At 39.7% G+C, this 22,391-nt stretch overlaps 3 protein-coding genes across 3 annotated transcripts; all 3 read left to right on the forward strand.

Moving 5' to 3' along the window:
* The first annotated feature begins 1,253 nt into the window (after positions 1 to 1,253).
* On the forward strand, positions 1,254 to 3,599 carry LOC137183532 (tripartite motif-containing protein 16-like). The gene has a single exon (XM_067590674.1). The coding sequence runs from the start codon at positions 1,287 to 1,289 to the stop codon at positions 2,958 to 2,960; it is 1,674 nt and encodes a 557-aa protein (XP_067446775.1). The 5' UTR covers positions 1,254 to 1,286; the 3' UTR covers positions 2,961 to 3,599.
* Positions 3,600 to 6,140: 2,541 nt separating this feature from the next.
* Positions 6,141 to 12,637, forward strand: LOC137183748 (uncharacterized). Its single transcript, XM_067591053.1, has 2 exons — positions 6,141 to 8,002; positions 10,201 to 12,637. The coding sequence occupies exons 1-2, from the start codon at positions 6,254 to 6,256 to the stop codon at positions 11,998 to 12,000; spliced, it is 3,549 nt and encodes a 1,182-aa protein (XP_067447154.1). The 5' UTR covers positions 6,141 to 6,253; the 3' UTR covers positions 12,001 to 12,637.
* Positions 12,638 to 16,137: 3,500 nt separating this feature from the next.
* On the forward strand, positions 16,138 to 21,542 carry LOC137183533 (uncharacterized). Its single transcript, XM_067590675.1, has 2 exons — positions 16,138 to 17,439; positions 18,115 to 21,542. The coding sequence occupies exons 1-2, from the start codon at positions 17,426 to 17,428 to the stop codon at positions 19,166 to 19,168; spliced, it is 1,068 nt and encodes a 355-aa protein (XP_067446776.1). The 5' UTR covers positions 16,138 to 17,425; the 3' UTR covers positions 19,169 to 21,542.
* Positions 21,543 to 22,391: the final 849 nt, after the last annotated feature.

Consider the following 22,391-nt stretch of genomic DNA (forward strand, 5'->3'; position numbering starts at 1 on the left):
GTGAAGCTGCTTCAACAGGAGGTGAAGGCCGTCAATCGCTCTGCTAATAAAGCAGTGGAGGACAGTGAGAAGATCTTCACTGAGCTGATCCGTCTCATCCAGAAAAGAAGCTCTGATGTGAAGCAGCAGATCAGATCCCAGCAGGAAACTGAAGTGAGTCGAGTCAAAGAGCTTCAGGAGAAGCTGGAGCAGGAGATCACTGAGCTGAAGAGGAAAGACGCTGAACTGAAGCAGCTCTCACACACAGAGGATCACAACCAGTTTCTACACAACTACCCCTCACTGTCACAACTCAGTGAACCTACAGACTCATTCAGCATCAATATCCGTCCTCTGAGATACTTTGAGGATGTGACAGCAGCTGTGTCAGAGCTCAGAGATCAACTACAGGACATCCTGAGGGAGAAATGGACAAACATCTCACTGACAGTGACTGAAGTGGACGTTTCACTGTCAGAAGCAGAACCCAAGACCAGAGCTGGATTCTTAAAATATTCACATGAAATCACACTGGATCCAAACACAGAAAACACACATCTGTTATTATCTGAGGGGAACAGAAAAGTAACATACATGAGTCAACAACAGTCTTCTCGCCACCCAGACAGATTCACTGATTATTTGCAGGTCCTGAGTAGAGAGAGTCTGACTGGACGTTGTTACTGGGAGGTGGAGTGGAGCGGGAGAGGAGTTCATGTAACAGTTGCATGCTCATTATTGTTAAAATATTAGAGCAGTTATCAGGTGTTTTCCTTCCAGCGATCAATATGTAGAAATTGTAAAGTAACAGTTTAAACTGTTAATTAATTGTACATAAATTTTAAATTTAACCTTTAGATTTTAAACTGTAATAATTTCTACGTATTGATAGCTGACTTCTACATATTTGACAGTGGAGACGCTGTGCATCATTGACGTCTCCTCAAAATAAGGCCGGAGTGAGTGAGGACGTTTAGGTGAATTAATTCTGCCGTCCTCGCTGGGAGGAGCTGAGACGTGAGTGAGGGAAGCCACGTTAACCTAATGAAAAGCAGCCAGTATCCTTTTAAAACTGCTCCTCTACTTGGAATGAATCAACGCTTGATAAGCCCTCCCTCTTCTTCCTGCTCTCAAACACAACAAGCTCCACTCTGTGCTCATATTTCCTTGTTCCCTCCCCTTCACATCTACAGTTTGAAGATGGGCGTAACCAACATGTAATGTAGCACAAGAGCTGTCAAACTGTAAAACTTGTTTCACTTCCTGAGGAAGTGAACCTCAGACAGTCGTTGACACTGAGAGCTGAAATGGCACAGAAAGATCAGCTGGACCAAGAAACCTTCTCTTGTTCCATCTGTCTGGATCTACTGAAGGATCCGGTGACTATTCCCTGTGGACACAGCTACTGCATGAGCTGTATTAAATCACACTGGGATGAAGCGGATCAAAGGAAGGTCTACAGCTGCCCTCAGTGCAGACAGGCCTTCACACTGAGGCCTGTCCTGGTGAAAAACACCATGTTAGCAGCTTTAGTGGAGCAGCTGAAGAACACTGGACTCCAAGCTGCTCCTGCTGATCACTGCTATGCTGGACCTGAAGATGTGGCCTGTGATGTCTGCACTGGGAGGAAGCTGAAAGCCCTCAAGTCCTGTCTGACTTGTCCAGCCTCTTACTGTGAGAAACACCTGCAGCCTCATTATGATGCAGCTCCGTTAAAGAAACACAAGCTGGTCGACCCCTCGCAGAAGCTCCAGGAGAACATCTGCTCTCGTCATGATGAGGTGATGAAGATGTTCTGCCGTACTGATCAGCAGAGTATCTGTTATCTCTGCTCTGTGGAGGAACATAAAGGCCACGACACAGTCTCAGCTGCAGCAGAAAGGACTGAGAGGCAGAGAGAGCTCGAGGTGAGTCGACAAAACATCCAGCAGAGAATCCAGGACAGAGAAAAAGATGTGAAGCTGCTTCAACAGGAGCTGAAGGCCGTCAATCGCTCTGCTGATAAAGCAGTGGAGGACAGTGAGAAGATCTTCACTGAGCTGATCAGTCTCATCCAGAAAAGAAGCTCTGATGTGAAGCAGCAGATCAGATCCCAGCAGGAAACTGAAGTGAGTCAAGTCAAAGAGCTTCAGGAGAAGCTGGAGCAGGAGATCACTGAGCTGAGGAGGAAAGATGCTGAACTGAAGCAGCTGTCACACACAGAGGATCACAACCAGTTTCTACACAACTACCCCTCACTGTCACAACTCAGTGCATATACAGACTTATCCAGCATCGATATCCGTCCTCTGAGGTACTTTGAGGATGTGACAGCAGCTGTGTCAGAGCTCAGAGATCAACTACAGGACATCCTGAGGGAGAAAAGGCAAACATCAAACATCTCACTGACAGTGACTGAAGTGGACGTTTTACTGTCAGAAGCAGAGCCCAAGACCAGAGCTGGATTCTTAAAATATTCACGTGAAATCACACTGGATCCAAACACAGCAAACACATGTCTGTTATTATCTGAGGGGAACAGAAAAGCAACATACATGAGTCAACAACAGTCTTATTCTAGTCATCCAGACAGATTCACTGATTATTTGCAGGTCCTGAGTAGAGAGAGTCTGACTGGACGTTGTTACTGGGAGGTGGAGTGGAGAGGGGATGGAGTTCGTGTAGCAGTCGCATACAAGAATATCAGCAGAGCAGGAAAGTCGAAGGAATGTGGATTTGGATTTAATGACAAATCTTGGATGTTAAATTGTAACACTGACAGTTATGAATTTTGGTTCAACAACATCAAAACTCACATCTTAGGTCCTCGTTCCTCCAGAGTAGGAGTGTACCTGGATCGCAGAGCAGGTATTCTGTCCCTCTACAGCGTCTCTGAAACCATGACTCTCCTCCACAGAGTCCAGACGACATTCACTCAGCCTCTCTATGCTGGACTTTATCTTTATTATGGAGTCACAGCTGAGTTGTGTAAAGTCAAATAGACAGAAGTCATTTCAGACTTCATGTGTCAGATTCTCTTGTAATTCTTCATGTTTTTGTCTCCATTGTTTCTGAGAGCTCGTTGCTGTGGTGTTTCTGAACTGCACAGAGATCAGCTGTCAATCAAACTGGGATTGTCAACACTTATTTTCTATTTTCATTCGTTGTTCTTTTAATGTTTTCAGTTTCTTTAAATGTGACATTTCCCTGTGTGTTTTTATCCATGGAGGCTATCACTGCTCATGATGATGTTTTTAACCTTCATTGACGTTTCTTCAGATGAAAATGTGAACTTCTCTTTGTTCTAAATGTCAGTTTCATGTTTGTATTGATGTATTTGTGTGCTGTTGTTTCTCTTCCACTTCAGCGTCTTAAACAGAGAAAACAGCAGAACTTCCTTCATCATTGATATTTTGTTCTCATCACTTTGTAAATTCATAAAGAAATGTACAATCAAACTGTAATTATCATGATAATAATCATTTATTATGTTCTTGTACATTCTGGGTTAAACTAACTGATTGTGTGGATGAAGTGAATCTGTACATGAAATCATTGAACAAGAGTCATTTAACAGACTTTACTGATCAGATGTGTGAACAATCTGAAGCTTTACATAATCAATAAAGTTATTATTTCAACAGTGAGCAAAGTGTTTTCTTCCGTCTTCATCTCAGGATCTCATTCAAAGCTTTGTGGAGAAAATGTGAAACTAAAATGAGAGTTTATTTGAGGCAGTTTTCCTCCTGAAACACCACAAAGTACAGAGTTCATGTTCAGAGCAGACAAACGTTTGTCAGTCAGTCTCTATAATCTATAACAATACATATATAACAAACTGATCAAATGTTTTATGTGTAAAATATTGATCTGATAGACATATTATTAGTACTACACAATTTTGATGATGAATGATGATGATCCTGATGTTGATCAGTATTAGTAAGTTGAGATTGGTGATGATGATGATTTGATGATTATTATTATGCCTAAAAATTATTACACTAATTAGCTTCAATAGTACGATGATGTTGATTTTTATACAGATGATTATTATTATTATTGTTATTACACATGTTAATAGGATGACGATGATGATATTGATGGGATTTGTTACTCACTTTTTTAATTTACTGATTTTATTTACTAACTGGTTTCCATTATTTATTTATTTATCTTCTATCATGTTTCATTTTATAAAACCAAAGGATAGCTCTGCATGATGGAACATCTCATACTGGTGGCTGAGGAGGCTTGGGGGGCCTGACTGGTTTGGACAGCTTAGTGTCTGAGGGTCGAATCTCCATTTAAACCCCCTTCAAATAGAAAGTTGCTCCTCAGACCCAAATGATCAGACCCCTCCTGTAGGGGTGGGGGATGTTCTAGAGGGGATCTGACCTGCAACAGGCCAGTAACCTCCTAGCAAGGAAGGGGGAGGAGGAGAGAAAGGGGAGTATAATAACTTAGACATAATTAAAAATGGGGAAAAAATAAATAAATACAAATCTGCCCTGGTCCAGCTGTTCTGACCCGTCCTGGTTTCACCTTGGCGCCCCTTCATCTTTGGACCCAACCAGAGATGCCCCTGAACAGCACTGTAGCTTTCTTCTTTCTTTTTTTCACTTCTTTCTTCTTCTTCTTCTTCTTTTTTCTCTTCTGTCCCTTCCGCACTCCGTCCTCACTATATCCTCACACACACAAACACACACACACACACACACACACACACACGATTGAACATTTATTGAAACCATGTGAGAAGTTTAGAGGGAAAAATCACTATTTGATGGAGCTGTTAACAACTCATAGACATCAATGCTCATATAGAACAAATGTGACTGTTCTGCATAAACTTCTCTCATGACTGACAGTTGAATGCAGACTCCTTGTAAGCCTTCTCTCATTTTTTAGGAAGGTTTTATCCTCAAAGAATCCTACATTCATTTTTAGCTGATCAATTAGTGTATATAGAAAACAGTGACACTCATTTCACCAGAGAGGCACTAGGTGGCGAACTGGTACTTCCTCAACCTAGAAATAATAATTTATAATCTACAGTGTGCTAAAGAGCCATATTATAATTGGAACAAGCTACCAGCATCCACAAGGTTAGTACAGAATAAACATAGATTTAAAAAGACACTGAAAAGTGAACTATTGCAGATGAACATATGATTGACTGTTGTTTTAATGTTTTTGTTTTTCTCCTATATTTATCTTCTTCTTTTAAACTTTTTTTTATTTCACTATCTTCATGAATGGGTAAACAGTTAATTTAATGTTGTGCTAAGTCTTCAAAGTCAGCATGAATTTAAGACTTTTCTCATGCTTTCTATTAGTTTATCATCATTGTTAACAACTCATTTACTTATTTTAATTTATTATCAATAACACTCTGTATTTGTGTTCTGTTGTAATCATTTTCTTGTGAAGACCCCAGGAAGACTAGCGACCATTAAACTGGCAGCTAAAAGGGATCCTAAAAAAACCATAAAACAATAAAAACAATAAAACATCTGAAATGTGACTCCGACTACACACACTTTTTGTAAGACGTCAAAAGCCAAAAAGGTTGGAAACCACTGGTTTCATCTTTAACAATGTGTTGTATTTTAAAAGCTTGTTATATTATCCATTGTTACAAATCTTCATCTGAAAAGTAACTAAAGCTGTCAAATAAATGTAGTGGAGTAGAAAGTACAATATTTCCCTCTGAAATGTAGTGGAGTGGAAGTGTGACAGACAGACGCTGCTGTAGATCTATAATCAAATGATGAAACATTAGAGCAGTTATCAGGTGTTTTCCTTCCAGCGATCAATATGTAGAAATTGTAAAGTAACATTTTAAACTGTTAATGAATTGTACATAAATTTTAAATTTAACTTTTAGATTTTAAACTGTAATAATTTCTACGTAATGATAGCTGACTTCTACATATTTGACAGTGGGGACGCTGTGCATCATTGACGTCTCCTCAAAATAAGGCCGTAGTGAGTGAGGACGTTTAGCTGAATTATTTCCTCCGTCCTCGCTGGGAGGAGCTGAGACGTGAGTGAGGGAGGCCACATTAACCAAATGAAAAGCAGCCAGTATCCTTTTAAAACTGCTCCTCTACCTGGAATGAATCAGCACTTGATAAGCCCTCCCTCTTCTTCCTGCTCTAAAACACAACAAGCTCCACTCTGTGCTCATATTTCCTTGTTCCCTCCCCTTCAGATCTACAGTTTGAAGATGGGTGTAACCAACATGTAATGTAGCACAAGAGCTGTCAGGCTCCATTTACTGCAGAAACACATGTTGTTCAGATCGCAGCTCAAACTTGTTTCACTTTCTCAGGAAGTGAAACTTAGACAGTCGTTGACACTGAGAGCTGAAATGGCGCAGAAAGATCAGCTGGACCAAGAAACCTTCTCTTGTTCCATCTGTCTGGATCTACTGAAGGATCCGGTGACTATTCCCTGTGGACACAGCTACTGCATGAGCTGTATTAAAGGCTTCTGGGATGAAGAGGATCAGAGGAAGATCTACAGCTGCCCTCAGTGCAGACAGGCCATCACACAGAGGCCTGTCCTGGTGAAAAACACCATGTTAGCAGCTTTAGTGGAGCAGCTGAAGAAGACTGGACTCCAAGCTGCTCCTGCTGATCACTGCTATGCTGGACCTGAAGATGTGGCCTGTGATGTCTGCACTGGGAGGAAGCGGAAAGCCCACAAGTCCTGTCTGGTGTGTCTGGCCTCTTACTGTGAGAAACACCTCCAGCGTCACCATGATGTTGCTCCATTAAAGAAACACAAGCTGGTCGACCCCTCGGAGAAGCTCCAGGAGAACATCTGCTCTCGTCATGATGAGGTGATGAAGATGTTCTGCCGTACTGATCAGCAGAGTATCTGTTATCTCTGCGCTGTGGATGAACATAAAGGCCACGACACAGTCTCAGCTGCAGCAGAAAGGACTGAGAGGCAGAGAGAGCTCGAGGTGAGTCGACAAAACATCCAGCAGAGAATCCAGGACAGAGAGAAAGACGTGAAGCTGCTTCAACAGGAACTGAAGGCCGTCAATTGCTCTGCTGATAAAGCAGTGGAGGACAGTGAGAAGATCTTCACTGAGCTGATCAGTCTCATCCAGAAAAGAAGCTCTGATGTGAAGCAGCAGATCAGATCCCAGCAGGAAACTGAAGTGAGTCGAGTCAAAGAGCTTCAGGAGAAGCTGGAGCAGGAGATCACTGAGCTGAAGAGGAAAGACGCTGAACTGAAGCAGCTCTCACACACAGAGGATCACAACCAGTTTCTACACAACTACCCCTCACTGTCACAACTCAGTGCATCTACAGACTCACCCAGCATCAATGTCCGTCCTCTGAGATACTTTGAGGATGTGACAGCAGCTGTGTCAGAGCTCAGAGATCAACTACAGGACATCCTGAGGGAGAAATGGACAAACATCTCACTGACAGTGACTGAAGTGGACGTTTTACTGTCAGAAGCAGAACCCAAGACCAGAGCTGGATTCTTAAAATATTCACATGAAATCACACTGGATCCAAACACAGCAAACACATGGCTGTTATTATCTGAGGGGAACAGAAAAGTAACATACATGAGTCGACCACAGTCTTATTCTAGCCACCCAGACAGATTCATTAATAATGTTCAGGTCCTGAGTAGAGAGAGTCTGACTGGACGTTGTTACTGGGAGGTGGAGTGGAGAGGGGGAGGAGTTCATGTAGCAGTCACATACAAGAATATCAGCAGAGCAGGAAACTCGAATGAATGTGGATTTGGATTTAATGACAAATCTTGGATGTTAGATTGTAACATTAACAGTTATACATTTTGGTTCAACAACATCAAAACTCCCGTCTCAGGTCCTGGTTCCTCCAGAGTAGGAGTGTACCTGGATCACACAGCAGGTATTCTGTCCTTCTACAGCGTCTCTGAAACCATGACTCTCCTCCACAGAGTCCAGACCACATTCACTCAGCCTCTCTATGCTGGACTTTGTCTTTATTATGGTGGAGACACAGCTGAGTTGTGTAAAGTCAAATAGACAGAAGTCATTTCAGACTTCATGTGTCAGATTCTGTTGTAATTCTTCATGTCTTTGTCTCCATTGTTTCTGAGAGCTCGTTGCTGTGGTGTTTCTGAACTGCACAGAGATCAGCTCTCAATCAAACTGGGATTGTCAACACTTATTTTCTTTTCATTTGTTGTTCTTTTAATGTTTTGAGTTTCTTTAAATGTCACTTTTTCCTGTGTGTGTGGCCTGACTGGTTTGGACAGCTTGGTGTCTGAGGGTCGAATCTCCATTTAAACCCCTTCAGATAGAAAGTTGCTCCTCAGACCCAAATGAACGGACCCCTCCTGTAGGGGTGGGGGCTGTTCTAGAGGGGATCTGACCTGCAACAAGCCAGTAACCTCCTAGCAAGGAAGGGGGAGGAGGAGAGAAAGGGGAGTATAATAACTTAGACATAATTAAAAATGGGGAAAAAATAAATAAATACAAATCTGCCCTGGTCCAGCTGTTCTGACCCGTCCTGGTTTCACCTTGGCGCCCCTTCATCTTTGGACCCAACCAGAGATGCCCCTGAACAGCACTGTAGCTTTCTTCTTTCTTTTTTTCACTTCTTTCTTCTTCTTCTTCTTCTTTTTTCTCTTCTGTCCCTTCTGCACTCCGTCCTCACTATATCCTCACACACACAAACACACACACACACGATTGAACATTTATTGAAACCATGTGAGAAGTTTAGAGGGAAAAATCACTATTTGGTGGAGCTGTTTACAACTCATAGACATCAATGCTCATATAGAACAAATGTGACTGTTCTGCATAAACTTCTCTCATGACTGACAGTTGAATGCAGACTCCTTGTGAGCCTTCTCTCATTTTTTAGGAAGGTTTTATCCTCAAAGAATCCTACATTCATTTTTAGCTGATCAATTAGTGTATATAGAAAACAGTGACACTCATTTCACCAGAGAGACACTAGGTGGCGAACTGGTACTTCCTCAAACTAGAAATAATAATTTATAATCTACAGTGTGCTAAAGAGCCATATTATAATTGGAACAAGCTACCAGCATCCACAAGGTTAGTACAGAATAAACATAGATTTAAAAAGACACTGAAAAGTGAACTATTGCAGATGAACATATGATTGACTGTTGTTTTAATGTTTTTGTTTTTCTCCTATATTTATCTTCTTCTTTTAAACTTTTTTTTTATTTCACTATCTTCATGAATGGGTAAACAGTTAATTTAATGTTGTGCTAAGTCTTCAAAGTCAGCATGAATTTAAGACTTTTCTCATGCTTTCTATTAGTTTATCATCATTGTTAACAACTCATTTACTTATTTTAATTTATTATCAATAACACTCTGTATTTGTGTTCTGTTGTAATCATTTTCTTGTGAAGACCCCAGGAAGACTAGCGACCATTAAACTGGCAGCTAAAAGGGATCCTAAAAAAACCATAAAACAATAAAAACAATAAAACATCTGAAATGTGACTCCGTATACGCACACTTTTTGTAAGACGTCAAAAGCCAAAAAGGTTGGAAACCACTGGTTTCATCTTTAACAATGTGTTGTATTTTAAAAGCTTGTTATATTATCCATTGTGTCCAATCTTCATCTGAAAAGGAACTAAAGCTGTCAAATAAATGTAGTGGAGTAGAAAGTATAATATTTCCCTCTGAAATGTAGTGGAGTGGAAGTGTGACAGACAGACGCTGCTGTAGATCTATAATCAAATGATGAAACATTAGAGCAGTTATCAGGTGTTTTCCTTCCAGCTATCAATATGTAGAAATTGTAAAGTAACAGTTTAAACTGTTAATTAATTGTACATAAATTTTAAATTTAACCTTTAGATTTTAAACTGTAATAATTTCTACGTATTGATAGCTGACTTCTACATATTTGACAGTGGAGACACTGTGCATCATTGACGTCTCCTCAAAATAAGGCCGTAGTGAGTGAGGACGTTTAGGTGAATTAATTCCTCCGTCCTCACTGGGAGGAGCTGAGACGTGAGTGAGGGAAGCCACGTTAACCTAATGAAAAGCAGCCAGTATCCTTTTAAAACTGCTCCTCTACCTGAAAGGAATCAGCGCTTGATAAGCCCTCCCTCTTCTTCCTGATCTCAAACACAACAAGCTCCACTCTGTGCTCATATTTCCTTGTTCCCTCCCCTTCAGATCTACAGTTTGAAGATGGGTGTAACCAACATGTGATGTAGCACAAGAGCTGTCAGGCTCCATTTACTGCAGAAACACGTGTTGTTCAGATCGCAGCTCAAACTTGTTTGAATTCTCAGGAAGTGAAACTCAGACAGTCGTTACCACTGAGAGCTGAAATGGCGCAGAAAGGAGTTCAGCTAGACCGAGAAACCTTCTCTTGTTCCATCTGTCTGGATCTACTGAAGGACCCGGTGACTATTCCCTGTGGACACAGCTACTGCATGAGCTGTATTAAAGGCTTCTGGGATGAAGAGGATCAGTGGGAGATCTACAGCTGCCCTCGGTGCAGACAGACCTTCGCACCGAGGCCTGTCCTGGGGAAAAACACCATGTTAGCAGCATTAGTGGAGCAGTTGAAGAAGACTGGACTCCAAGCTGCTCCTGCTGATCACTGCTATGCTGGACCTGAAGATGTGGCCTGTGATGTCTGCACTGGGAGGAAGCTGAAAGCCCTCAAGTCCTGTCTGACTTGTCCAGCCTCTTACTGTGAGAAACACCTGCAGCCTCATTACGATGCAGCTCCGTTAAAGAAACACAAGCTGGTCGACCCCTCGCAGAAGCTCCAGGAGAACATCTGCTCTCGTCATGATGAGGTGATGAAGATGTTCTGCCGTACTGATCAGCAGAGTATCTGTTATCTCTGCCCTGTGGATGAACATAAAGGCCACGACACAGTCTCAGCTACAGCAGAAAGGACTGAGAGGCAGAGAGAGCTCGAGGTGAGTCGACAAAACATCCAGCAGAGAATCCAGGACAGAGAGAAAGATGTGAAGCTGCTTCAACAGGAGGTGGAGGCCGTCAATTGCTCTGCTGATAAAGCAGTGGAGGACAGTGAGAAGATCTTCACTGAGCTGATCCGTCTCATCCAGAAAAGAAGCTCTGATGTGAAGCAGCAGATCAGATCCCAGCAGGAAACTGAAGTGAGTCGAGTCAAAGAGCTTCAGGAGAAGCTGGAGCAGGAGATCACTGAGCTGAAGAGGAAAGACGCTGAACTGAAGCAGCTGTCACACACAGAGGATCACAACCAGTTTCTACACAACTACCCCTCACTGTCAAAACTCAGTGCATCTACAGACTCATCCAGCATCAATATCCGTCCTCTGAGATACTTTGAGGATGTGACAGCAGCTGTATCAGAGCTCAGAGATCAACTACAGGACATCCTGAGGGAGAAAAGGCAAACATCAAACATCTCACTGACAGTGACTGAAGTGGACGTTTTACTGTCAGAAGCAGAACCCAAGACCAGAGCTGGATTCTTAAAATATTCATGTGAAATCACACTGGATCGAAACACAGCAAACACATGGCTGTTATTGTCTGAGGGGAACAGAAAAGCAACATACATAAACCAACAAAAGTCTTATTCTAGTCACCCAGACAGATTCACTGTTTATTATCAGGTCCTGAGTAGAGAGAGTCTGACTGGACGTTGTTACTGGGAGGTGGAGTGGAGCGGGAGAGGAATTTATGTAGCAGTCGCATACAAGAATATCAGCAGAGCAGGAGACTCAAAGGAATGTCAATTTGGATTTAATGACAAATCTTGGATGTTAGATTGTTTTGCTAACAGTTATATATTTTGGTTCAACAACATCAGAACTCCCGTCTCAGGTCCTGGTTCCTCCAGAGTAGGAGTGTACCTGGATCACACAGCAGGTATTCTGTCCTTCTACAGCGTCTCTGAAACCATGACTCTCCTCCACAGAGTCCAGACCACATTCACTCAGCCTCTCTATGCTGGACTTCGGCTTTGTTATAATGATGGAGTCACAGCTGAGTTGTGTAAACTCAAATAGACAGAAGTCATTTCAGACTTCATGTGTCAGATTCTGTTGTAATTCTTCATGTTTTTGTCTCCATTGTTTCTGAGAGCTCGTTGCTGTGGTGTTTCTGAACTGCACAGAGATCAGCTGTCAATCAAACTGGGATTTTCAACACTTATTTTCTTTTCATTTGTTGTTCTTTTAATGTTTTCAGTCTCTTTAAATGTGACTTTTTCCTGTGTGGTTTTATCCATGGAGGCTATCACTGCTCATGATTATGTTTTTAACCTTCACTGACGTTTCTTCAGATGAAAATGTGAACTTCTCTTTGTTCTAAATGTCAGTTTCATGTTTGTATTGATGTATTTGTGTGCTGTTGTTTCTCTTCCACTTCAGTGTCTTAAACAGAGAAAACAGCAGAACTTCCTTCATCATTGATATTTTGTTCTCATCACTTTGTAAATTCATAAAGAAATGTACAATCAAACTGTAATTATCATGATAATAATCATTTATTATGTTCTTGTACATTCTGGGTTAAACTAACTGATTGTGTGGATGAAGTGAATCTGTACATGAAATCATTGAACAAGAGTCATTTAACAGACTTTACTGATCAGATGTGTGAACAATCTGAAGCTTTACATAATCAATAAAGTTATTATTTCAACAGTGAGCAAAGTGTTTTCTTCTGTCTTCATCTCAGGATCTCATTCAAAGCTTGTGGAGAAAATGTGAAACTAAAATGAGAGTTTATTTGAGGCAGTTTTCCTCCTGAAACACCACAAAGTACAGAGTTCATGTTCAGAGCAGACAAACGTTTGTCAGTCAGTCTCTGTACTTTCAGCTTTCTTCACTAAAACATTTTAATGCTTTCAACACATTATACTGTTGAATAGTCTAATATATAACAATACATATATAACAGACTGATCAAATGTTTTGTGTGTAATATATTGATCTGGAATATTATTAATATTCCACAATTTATTAATGATGAATGATGATGATTGTGATGATTAGCATTATTGTTATATAAATTATTATTAGTAGGTTGAGATTGGTGATGATGATATGATGATTATTATGCTTAAATGCTTAAATATTATATATTATATACACTGATCATCTCTAATAGTACGATGATGTTGTTTTTTTTACAGACGATTATTACTATTATTGTTATTATACATGTTAATAGGATGACGATGATATTCATGGTATTTTTTTTCACTTTTTTAATTAGGGACTGAGCCCAAAAGGCAGAGGACTACTGTAAAACAGTAGTCCTCGCCTAAGGGCGAAGACCCTATTGTTAGGGCCTGAGCCCCAAAGGGGCGAAGACCCTATTGTATTTTGTGTGTTTGTTTCTTTCTTCTTTTAATTGTGTGATTGCTTGAAGCAATCATACATTGTTCTTCTCACTCTTTATTCTTATTTCGTCTTCCGTCCGTTTTTTGCTGCGTTTCAAGGGGTCAGTAGAGATGAAGGATTCCAGGTGATGTCGATCTGCTTAATGAGCTGAACTGAACTGCTTGTTTGTCAATTCATGCAATTGACAGGCTAAATACCAGAATCTGGCCTGACATTACTGTGTGACATGTTAGCTCAATACATAGCATGTCTGTCTTACAAACATGACGGTTTAGGTTCAGTTCCATCCATTGCTGATTTTAATCTTGCTAGATTTTTCAATAGTGTTCAGCTTCCAGTTATGCAATCTAAATTCGCTTTCAGCAATCACACGCAATTTCTACAGAAATTGCATTTTCTAGTTCTTTCTTTATTATTACGCCACGTCAACCCTTAATTTGACCCCCTAAACATGCTCAAAAACTCACCAAATTTGGCACACACATCAGGTCTGGCGAAAGATTTGATAAAATGTAAAAATTATCCCCCAAAGTGCCAAAATGTGCTCTATAATGCCACCTATATATCTAATATGGCTGCCACGGCCTGTAGGAATGTCATAGAGAGATCGAACCAAAACTCAATTATTTGTCTCATCAAGACCTACAAATCATACACTGATACCCCTGACCTAAATCCAACAGGAAGTCCACAATATATCATATATCTAAAAATAAACGATGAAAATTAGGAAATTAATTTGTTTTACACACAAACTCATCAAGAGTTTTGTTTACTAATTGACATTCAAGTGAATGGGCCCAAAACTTGCATAATTTTGATGCCACAGGTGTGAGCAAGACAGACATGTCTTACCCTGCAGAAAATTCTCATCCTCGCACCATTGAGATTTGATGCTTCGCCATGACAGAGGAAGTTGCTATAACTTTATTGCACATGCTCTAGTCTGCACCAAACTTTACATGTTTGATAAGAGTCCCGGCCTGAACACGTCTACATGACAATATTCCATCAGTGATGCAAACTGGCTGAATAGTGCCCCCTCTGAAATTTCAGCGAAGCAGCCCTAGCAGCAGGCAAAACAGTGGACAAAGGAAGTGATGTTTATCTCCTTCTTGCATTGTCTGAAGACAGCCCGGGTCTGAAGACATCTACGACAGAAGACCTTCGATTGCATCGTGGCCCAATGTGCATGGAGGCGCGAGGGCCCGTTCAACGCTGCTTGCAGCTTTGATTTTTCATGTGTTTGTTTGTTTCTTTCTTTATTATTATGCCACTTAAACCCTAAATTTGACCCCCTAAACATGCTCAAAAACTCACCAAATTTGGCACGCACATCAGGTCTGGTGAAGAATTTGATAAAACGTAAAAATTAACCCCTAAAGTGCCGAAATGTGCTCTCTAGCCCCACCTATGTAACTAAAATGGCCGTCACAACCCATAGGAATGTCATAGAGAGATCAAACCAAAACTCAATTATTTTTCTCATCAAGACCTACAAATCATATGCTGACACCCCTGACCTAAATCCAACAGAAAGTCTGCAATCAGCCTTTCAAAATAAGACTTTGCCCCAATTTTGGACCCCGAACAAACGCTATTACCTCCGAGGGCGTTAATGATATCAGCTTCAAACTTTAATACATGACTTATGGCACTGTGCTGAAAAAAAAAGCTGTTAAAAACTTTGTAATAACTCGAACGGTTTGGATTTAATAGGCCCTGAAATTTGCAGTGCCACATCACACCTTACAATGTAAAACAATGGGGAGGCAATCTATGGGCATGAACTTTGTGTCAAACAGAGGCTTCTGACATCTAAACTATAAGTCTGACCACTTTCAAACCTGTATCAATGGATTCGCCACAAAATTTCCTACTAAAATATTATTTTTAATGTAAGATTTGGCCAAAGTCATGGGATTGATGAGGATATTTCACAAGAAGCATAATCTAAAATCCTCCTCTCCAACTGCTCCTGGTGATGTCACTCCCTCAGTGCTGTGAAACATTCTGCAATACACACTCACTATAAAATCACAGGAGGAGCAAGAAAAGACTTTAAAACTTGCACTCTAACATCTCAAAAACAATAAAAGATAGAAACACATGTAAATTCAAGATTTGTAGGTCAAAGTCTTGTGACCCATTTAAAGTTCAAATGAAGTTTGTATCTAAAACTATGTGGAAGCAGTAAATGTTCAAAAAGGTGTGGGTTCGCTCACACTCTCCATTCAAATCAAACTTTGACCAGGTCATGTGGGTTAAAAGTCTTTCCTTTTCTAAAAATAGACTTGATGAAAATTAGGAAAATAATTTGTTTTACACACAAACTCATCAAGAGTTTTCAATTTACCAATTGAAATTCAAGTGAATGGGCCCAAAACTTGCATGACTTTGATGACACAGGTGTGAGCAAGACAGACATGTCTCACTCTGCAGAAAATTCTCGTCCTGTCAATCAATCTTTCAAAATAAAAGCACACCACACTTATAATAAATATCCCTCATTTTTAAAAAGCAAAATGATCTGTCCCCAATGGGCCACAGTGCGAGGTCCCGACCAACACTGCTTGCAGCTTTGATTTACTTATTTTATTTACCAACTAGTTTGCATCATTTATTTATCTTCTATCATGTTTCACTTTATAAAACCAAAGGATAGCTCTGCATGATCACATACTGTTGGCTGACGGGGCTTTAATACTTTCATACTTTAAATATGTTACTTTAATACTTAAAACTTTATATACAGTTAGCTAGTTTAGTGCAGTGGTTCCCAACCTAGGGGTAAAATATGTAGTTTACTTGCTGGAGGTGTGCTTGCTGTCTGCAGCTCTTCATCAAACATCATCATTACTGTGGCTGTTTCTGCTTGTACTATTCCTCCCTGCATTATTTCTAATTGATCCCGCTCAACAAACAGCTCCAAATATCTCCATATGTTGTTGTTTTAACCGGTTTTTAGCGGTGCTAATGAAGCTCCACTAATTCAGTGAGGAACATCTGTAACTTCCTGTAAATTCTTCACAATAAAACCCTCCCAATATTTAGTAATTTAAAAGTTTTTAATTTTTTTAAGCAGCAAAAAATTAGCAGGAAATGTTTGGTTTGCGTCAGCGATAACTTTACACAACTCTGTTATATAAAGCTGGTACAACTTCATCAGTCAGTGACTCACTCACTTACTCATTCTCTCACTCACACACATTCCTGTGTGTCAGGCTTTCTCCACTGATGCAGTCCAGCCAACAAAGGAGTGTCACCTTACCTTTGCAAGTACAACTGTGCTCTTGCAGTTTACCGGCTTGTGAATTAGCAGATCTTGCACCCAGCCACTGCAAAACTGTTCATGAGCTTCTACGGACTTTTACACTTTGCACTCAGTCCAAAAACAAGACAGTTTATAATGTCTGGGTATGTGAGTGGAGGTACTGCATCGGGGTCTGTAATCCAGACTTGGGCTGCTAAGTCATATGGATCTATGTTGTTTATCGCGTTTAGTTTCTCCAAATACCGTTGCTTTGCATTGCGATTCAATTTCTCCCAGTAGGGACCCATTTCTGTCTCTGTTCCCCTCTCCATTAGATTTGACCGATTTTAACCAACTTCTTAGCCAAACAAAACAGAAGGTAAGCAGTTTATCACTGTAGCAGTTACAGGTAACAGTGCGTGTTCCTCACAAGATGGCGCCCCTGTTCCAACATGCAACGTGGCGTGACATACCTTCATATTCCCTATACTTCTACTGCAGCTCAACAGGGAAACACCGTCTGAGGAAACACAAAGAGGGAATTTGATGCTAAAAAGACTGTAAATGTGTCAGATATCCACTTGATATGACTAACTCAGACTGCTGAAGCCTCATATAAGCTTCACATCAACTTTTAAATGACTGTGTGGACACACTGTGGATTTTGGCCTCCATCACTTACATTGAAAGCACATTCGAAGGGGATCTTTTAATATCCAGTATGAACAGGAGGAATGATTACAGCAAGGAAAACCTCTTTCACTGTTCATATGGACACTTGACTGTTGTTTCAAGACACACTTGAAAAATGGTGAACCGGTCCTTTAGAAGATGAAGGCAACACAGTGAGTATCTGCACCTCTATAGTTCAGCTATTATCTGAGAGCTGTTATTACTGACAACTTGAAAAACTACTAAATCGTTTTTATCAAATTATCAAAATGGTTGCAAATTAATTTACTGTTGAGTAATTACTAAACAAGTAATCTTTGCAGCTATAGATGAAAGATAATGATTGTGTGTTTAGTGCCAATTGTGTAGTATGGAACGATTAATTGATTTGTTCATCCAGCCTGATAGTAAATGAGTTATTTATTTATTATTCAATAATAAATCTGTTGATAACGAGAGTAGTTATTCGTTGTAGCCCTTGTATTTTAGTCTTACCACTTTAACCTAGCATTTTTGGGGTTTTTTAGTGAATTTTTTTTTGTTATTAATACAGTTGTTATTCTTAAAATGTCACTTTTTACTCGTAAGTTACAAATTACAAAATTATTTGTGCTCTGCTGTCACAAAAACACTTGGCAGGGCCCAGACAGTCCATAGATGAACTACTACATAAAAGGGATAACACAACATCAATAATATGCTCTTCACCAGGCACTGATGCAGAAACATCCGTTTAAAAAGAAGCCATTGTGTTGTTGTACAGTCTGATCTCGGTTGTAGTTGTAGTTTGGTGGCTGATCCCCTCTCTTCTTTGCTATTTTCTCCTGTGTTTTCTGTCTCACTCACAGTCCGTACGATGTTTTGGAGGCACTTCATGAACACGACTATTTGAAGAAGCCCGTCACTGTGAGAGAGCAGCTGCAGGCCACTCAGATGGAGCTCGACTTCCTGGAGGAAATAAGCAAAGAACTGAAAAGTGAGCAGTTCTTTCTCCAGCGCTTCCAAGGTGAGCCGGAGATGATCATGTTTTACAGTGGATTCAAAGGCTACAACACACTCAAAGCGTTCAACTTAGCCCTTCAGCCCACAGCGGAGACTATTGGGAGATGGAGTCACGTACTAAACCTTAATAATACTGAAGAAAACGCAATGAACGCTGGCTTTGATGCGCAGCACCTGTGTCTCCTTGATCAGCTGTTCCTGTTCCTTTGCAGTGTGAGGTGGGGCTTTGTTCCTGTTGACATGTCTGAGCGGTTCCACGTGTCACAGGCCATAGTCAGGGCGACCTGTATAATGTGGTGCCAGTACTTGTTCTTTATGCTGGGAACTCTGCCAATATGGCCGAGCAGACAGGCTGTAGATGAGCTAATGCCGCTGTTCTTCAGAACGACGTTTCCCAAAACACGGGTGGTGCTGGACTCAACTAGGATCCACATCCAAACAGCAGCGTGCACAGGGAACTCTTGTGATTATAGAGGCACCACAACACTGAAGTCGCTGGTTGGTATCAGTCCCTCTGGGGCAGTCAGCTTTGTCAGCAACGTCTTCACAGCCTCCCTCTCAGATAAGGACATCATAAAAGAGTGCGGGATTATGAACCTCTTGGAGCCTGGTGATGAAGTGATGGCGAGCAAGAGCTTAGATATCAAAGACCTCCTGGATGCCATCGGAGTCAACCTCGTCATCCCAACGTTCCTTAGGCCAAAGGGACAGTTGGATGTAGACGATGTGACACACACACAAGACGTTGTCCACTTGAGAATCCACGTGGAGAGGGCGATTAGACACACCAAAGAGTACCACATTTTTGATGACGCGGTGCTGTCCGGACTTTGTGGTTCAGTCAACCAGCTGTGGACAGTCTGTGCTCTGCTGACTAACTTTCAAGGTCCTCTGCTGTAATAATGTGTAGAGTTGTTCCAACTCTGAGATTTTATTTTTAATTCGAGGGTAAACTTCTTGGGAAGCATCATCTTGTTTTCAGGGAGGTCTTAATTTAGTAGACACTTTGCAAAGATAACAAATATATCAGGCTGAATATTTGGGGAAATATTTACAAAATTATGCACAAGATGTATAATATTTCCATTTGATAGGATGTTGCAGCCATTAAAAAACATGGAGTCTTGGGTTTGTACGCATCACTCTGTGTAAATATCGTATAGCTTCAATGAAGTGTTGGAAAATATACACTGTACTTTCATACAGTGTGGACAAATATTTTCTCTCTAACTTTAGCATAATAACATGTTTATAGAATAAGGTTGGTGTTATTCTATGTTTTTCTTATTGTCAACAAATCTCATGAAAAGACTGAAACCAACCATATGTCATTCTGTCTGTTGATACTCTGACCTCTCCACCCTGTCTGTGCTCTCAGCACCAAGCTCACTGGTTTTAGTTATTACTGTTTTTAACAGTAATAACTAAAACAACTGAACTCTGTTGGTTTTAGAAAACAGTAGAAAATGTACATTTGTATGTCAATTTGAGTCGTTAGTAGGATCAAGTCATTGTTGGTTTTGGTCTTTTCTTTTGATTTGTTGACAATAAGAATCACGCAGAATATCACCAGACTTATATTTTTGGGGAAAAATCAGATTATTATGTACAATCATATAGATATGTGTGTAGATATGAAGGCCATTTTTAAAAAGTACATGTTTTATTGATGACATGACTCAGTGTAACTATGTAAAAATGTTCACTAAATTAAACATTTAGCCAAATTGCCCCAATATCTACTTTTTAAATATAAAAATACTTTTTTATGCACAAAATCAATACCAGTATTTTTAGGTTTTTATCTTTATCAACAGTCATATTGATGAACATTTCATATTATGTTGGGAACATGTACTGTTTAGAATACTAGAAGGTAACTCTAAATTGAATTCTCAGCTATTTATTGTAAATCTTTTTCAAGTTTATTGGCTAAATTTCATATTTATAAAAGCAAATTTACAGGTAAAAAGTTGAACTTCTTGGTTTTCACAAAGGAGGTCAAACAGTTGATTTGATTTGATTTTCCTCTAATCAAAAATCTATAAAAAATAATTAATACTGTTTTTTTGTTTAAAATCTGTGTGTGAACTGTAACTCTACCCAGCTCAGAGTTTGTGTTACTGCATTTTTATGTTAATTTGAGTCAATAATTGTTAGTAGGATCAATTCATTGTTGGTTTTGGCCTTTTCGTGGGATTTGTTGACAATAAGAATAATTCAGAATATCAGCAGACTTATGTTTTAAGGGAAAAATCAGGTTGTGGTGTAAAGTCACATAGATATGTGTAGATATGGTGGCTCTTTTTAAGTATGTTTTATTGAATAAATGACTGTTAATGTAACTACATCAAAAACATTTAGCCAAATTGTCCTAATGTCTACTTCATAAATGTGAGAACACTTTTTATGCAAACGTGCACAAAAAGAAATACCAGTGTTATATGGGATTAACTTTGTGTCGACAATTGAACAAAATCTTCCGAGAATCAGTAATACATAAATTGAAACCAAAATAAAATGACGTCAATGGAAAAACTTACAATAAAACTATACAAGACCGCTACATTTGATTACAATATTCTCACTTTTCTTTCACTGATTGGGGTTTCTCTTTTGCATTTGCATTTCTCGTTCAGTTTCACTGCTTCATGTTTCAGTTCTGACACAAAGCATCGACCTGTCCCTCCAAAAGTAACTGTCCAATCAGGATGCGACGGTATAACACTCGTCCACATGAGAGCTTTGTGTCAGAAAAGAAAAATTCAAGAACAAAACCAAAAAAATGACGGCAAAAGAGAAATCCTGATGAGTGAAAGAAAAGTGAGAATATTGTAATCAAGTGTTGCACTCTAGGTTTGCCTTTGAGGTCATATTTTGGCTTCAATTTATTTTTATTCAGCTTCATTTTTTTTAAATTTATTTTATTTTATTTTATTTTATTTATGTTTCTGTTTTTTATTTTTGGGATATTTTGTTCAATTATTATGACCCAAATGTAATCCTTTAGTTTAAGGTTTGGTTTTTCTTCTTCTGTCCTGCAGGGGGCGACGTAAAGGCGTCTGTGCGTCACCTGAACCGATTTAAAACCGTAGAGGAAGACATTTGGACGTTTGGGAGGCAAAACCAAACAAATGACAGACTTTAATACTTTGGACACGACTGTATGGAAACGGTCAACTTTTAATATATACCGATAACCCGATAGAGAGTTTAATAAATGTGTTTTTAACCGCAATGAGGCGGTGAAACCGTTTTGCGTTTGACTTCATGGAAACCAAAGCGAATGTTGTGCTGAATGCGGTTCCTCCGTACGGACATGTCATAGCCTGCGAAAAGTGGAGAAACTCGTCACTAATTCAAAGCTTAAAGGGTAAGATATCATTTTATTTTAAGCAACAATCGTTTTATTTGTATTCTTTTAATAACAACCTTCCAGCTTGTAACGTTAGCCAGAGTCTGTGTCGTCCTCTTTAACCTGGAGACAACAAACGCGCCAAAATCCATTCAGAAATATTAATATGTAGGATTGTTTCACTTAAAAGGAGACAAACACACCTGGTGGAATATGACTGTATACATTTTCTGTATAAAACAGCCCCAGTCTTTAATTCGGCTCAACTGAAAATCATCTGTTTAAGCTGCTCACACAGCAGGGCATTGTATTTATCTGCAGGATAAACTGACATTTTACAGGAATAAAACCTGCAAACAGGATGTTACTGATGCCGACATGAAGAGTGTCTATTAAAGCATCAGAAGATTATCCTGAGTCTAAAGTTGACACCTACATTTATCGTGTTTTCACGTTTAGAAGGTCTGAATTCACAATATAGTAGATTTTGAGGTACTTTTACTTTACTTGAGTATTTCCATTAGATGCTACTTTATAGGCTACTTCCACTCATTTCAGAGGGAAATATTGTACTTTCTACTCCACTACATTTATTTGACAGCTTTAATTACCTATTATATCAATAATATATGTATTGTTATAGATTACACCATCCAACAGTATAAGGTGTTAAAATGAGCTCCACCTGGGAAGCACTAACATGTTTTAGTGAAGAAAGCTGAAAGTACAGAGACTGACTGACAAACGTTTGTCTGCTCTGAACATGAA

The sequence above is a fragment of the Thunnus thynnus genome, chromosome 5 (genome assembly GCF_963924715.1).
Source record: "Thunnus thynnus chromosome 5, fThuThy2.1, whole genome shotgun sequence".
NCBI lineage: Eukaryota > Metazoa > Chordata > Actinopteri > Scombriformes > Scombridae > Thunnus > Thunnus thynnus.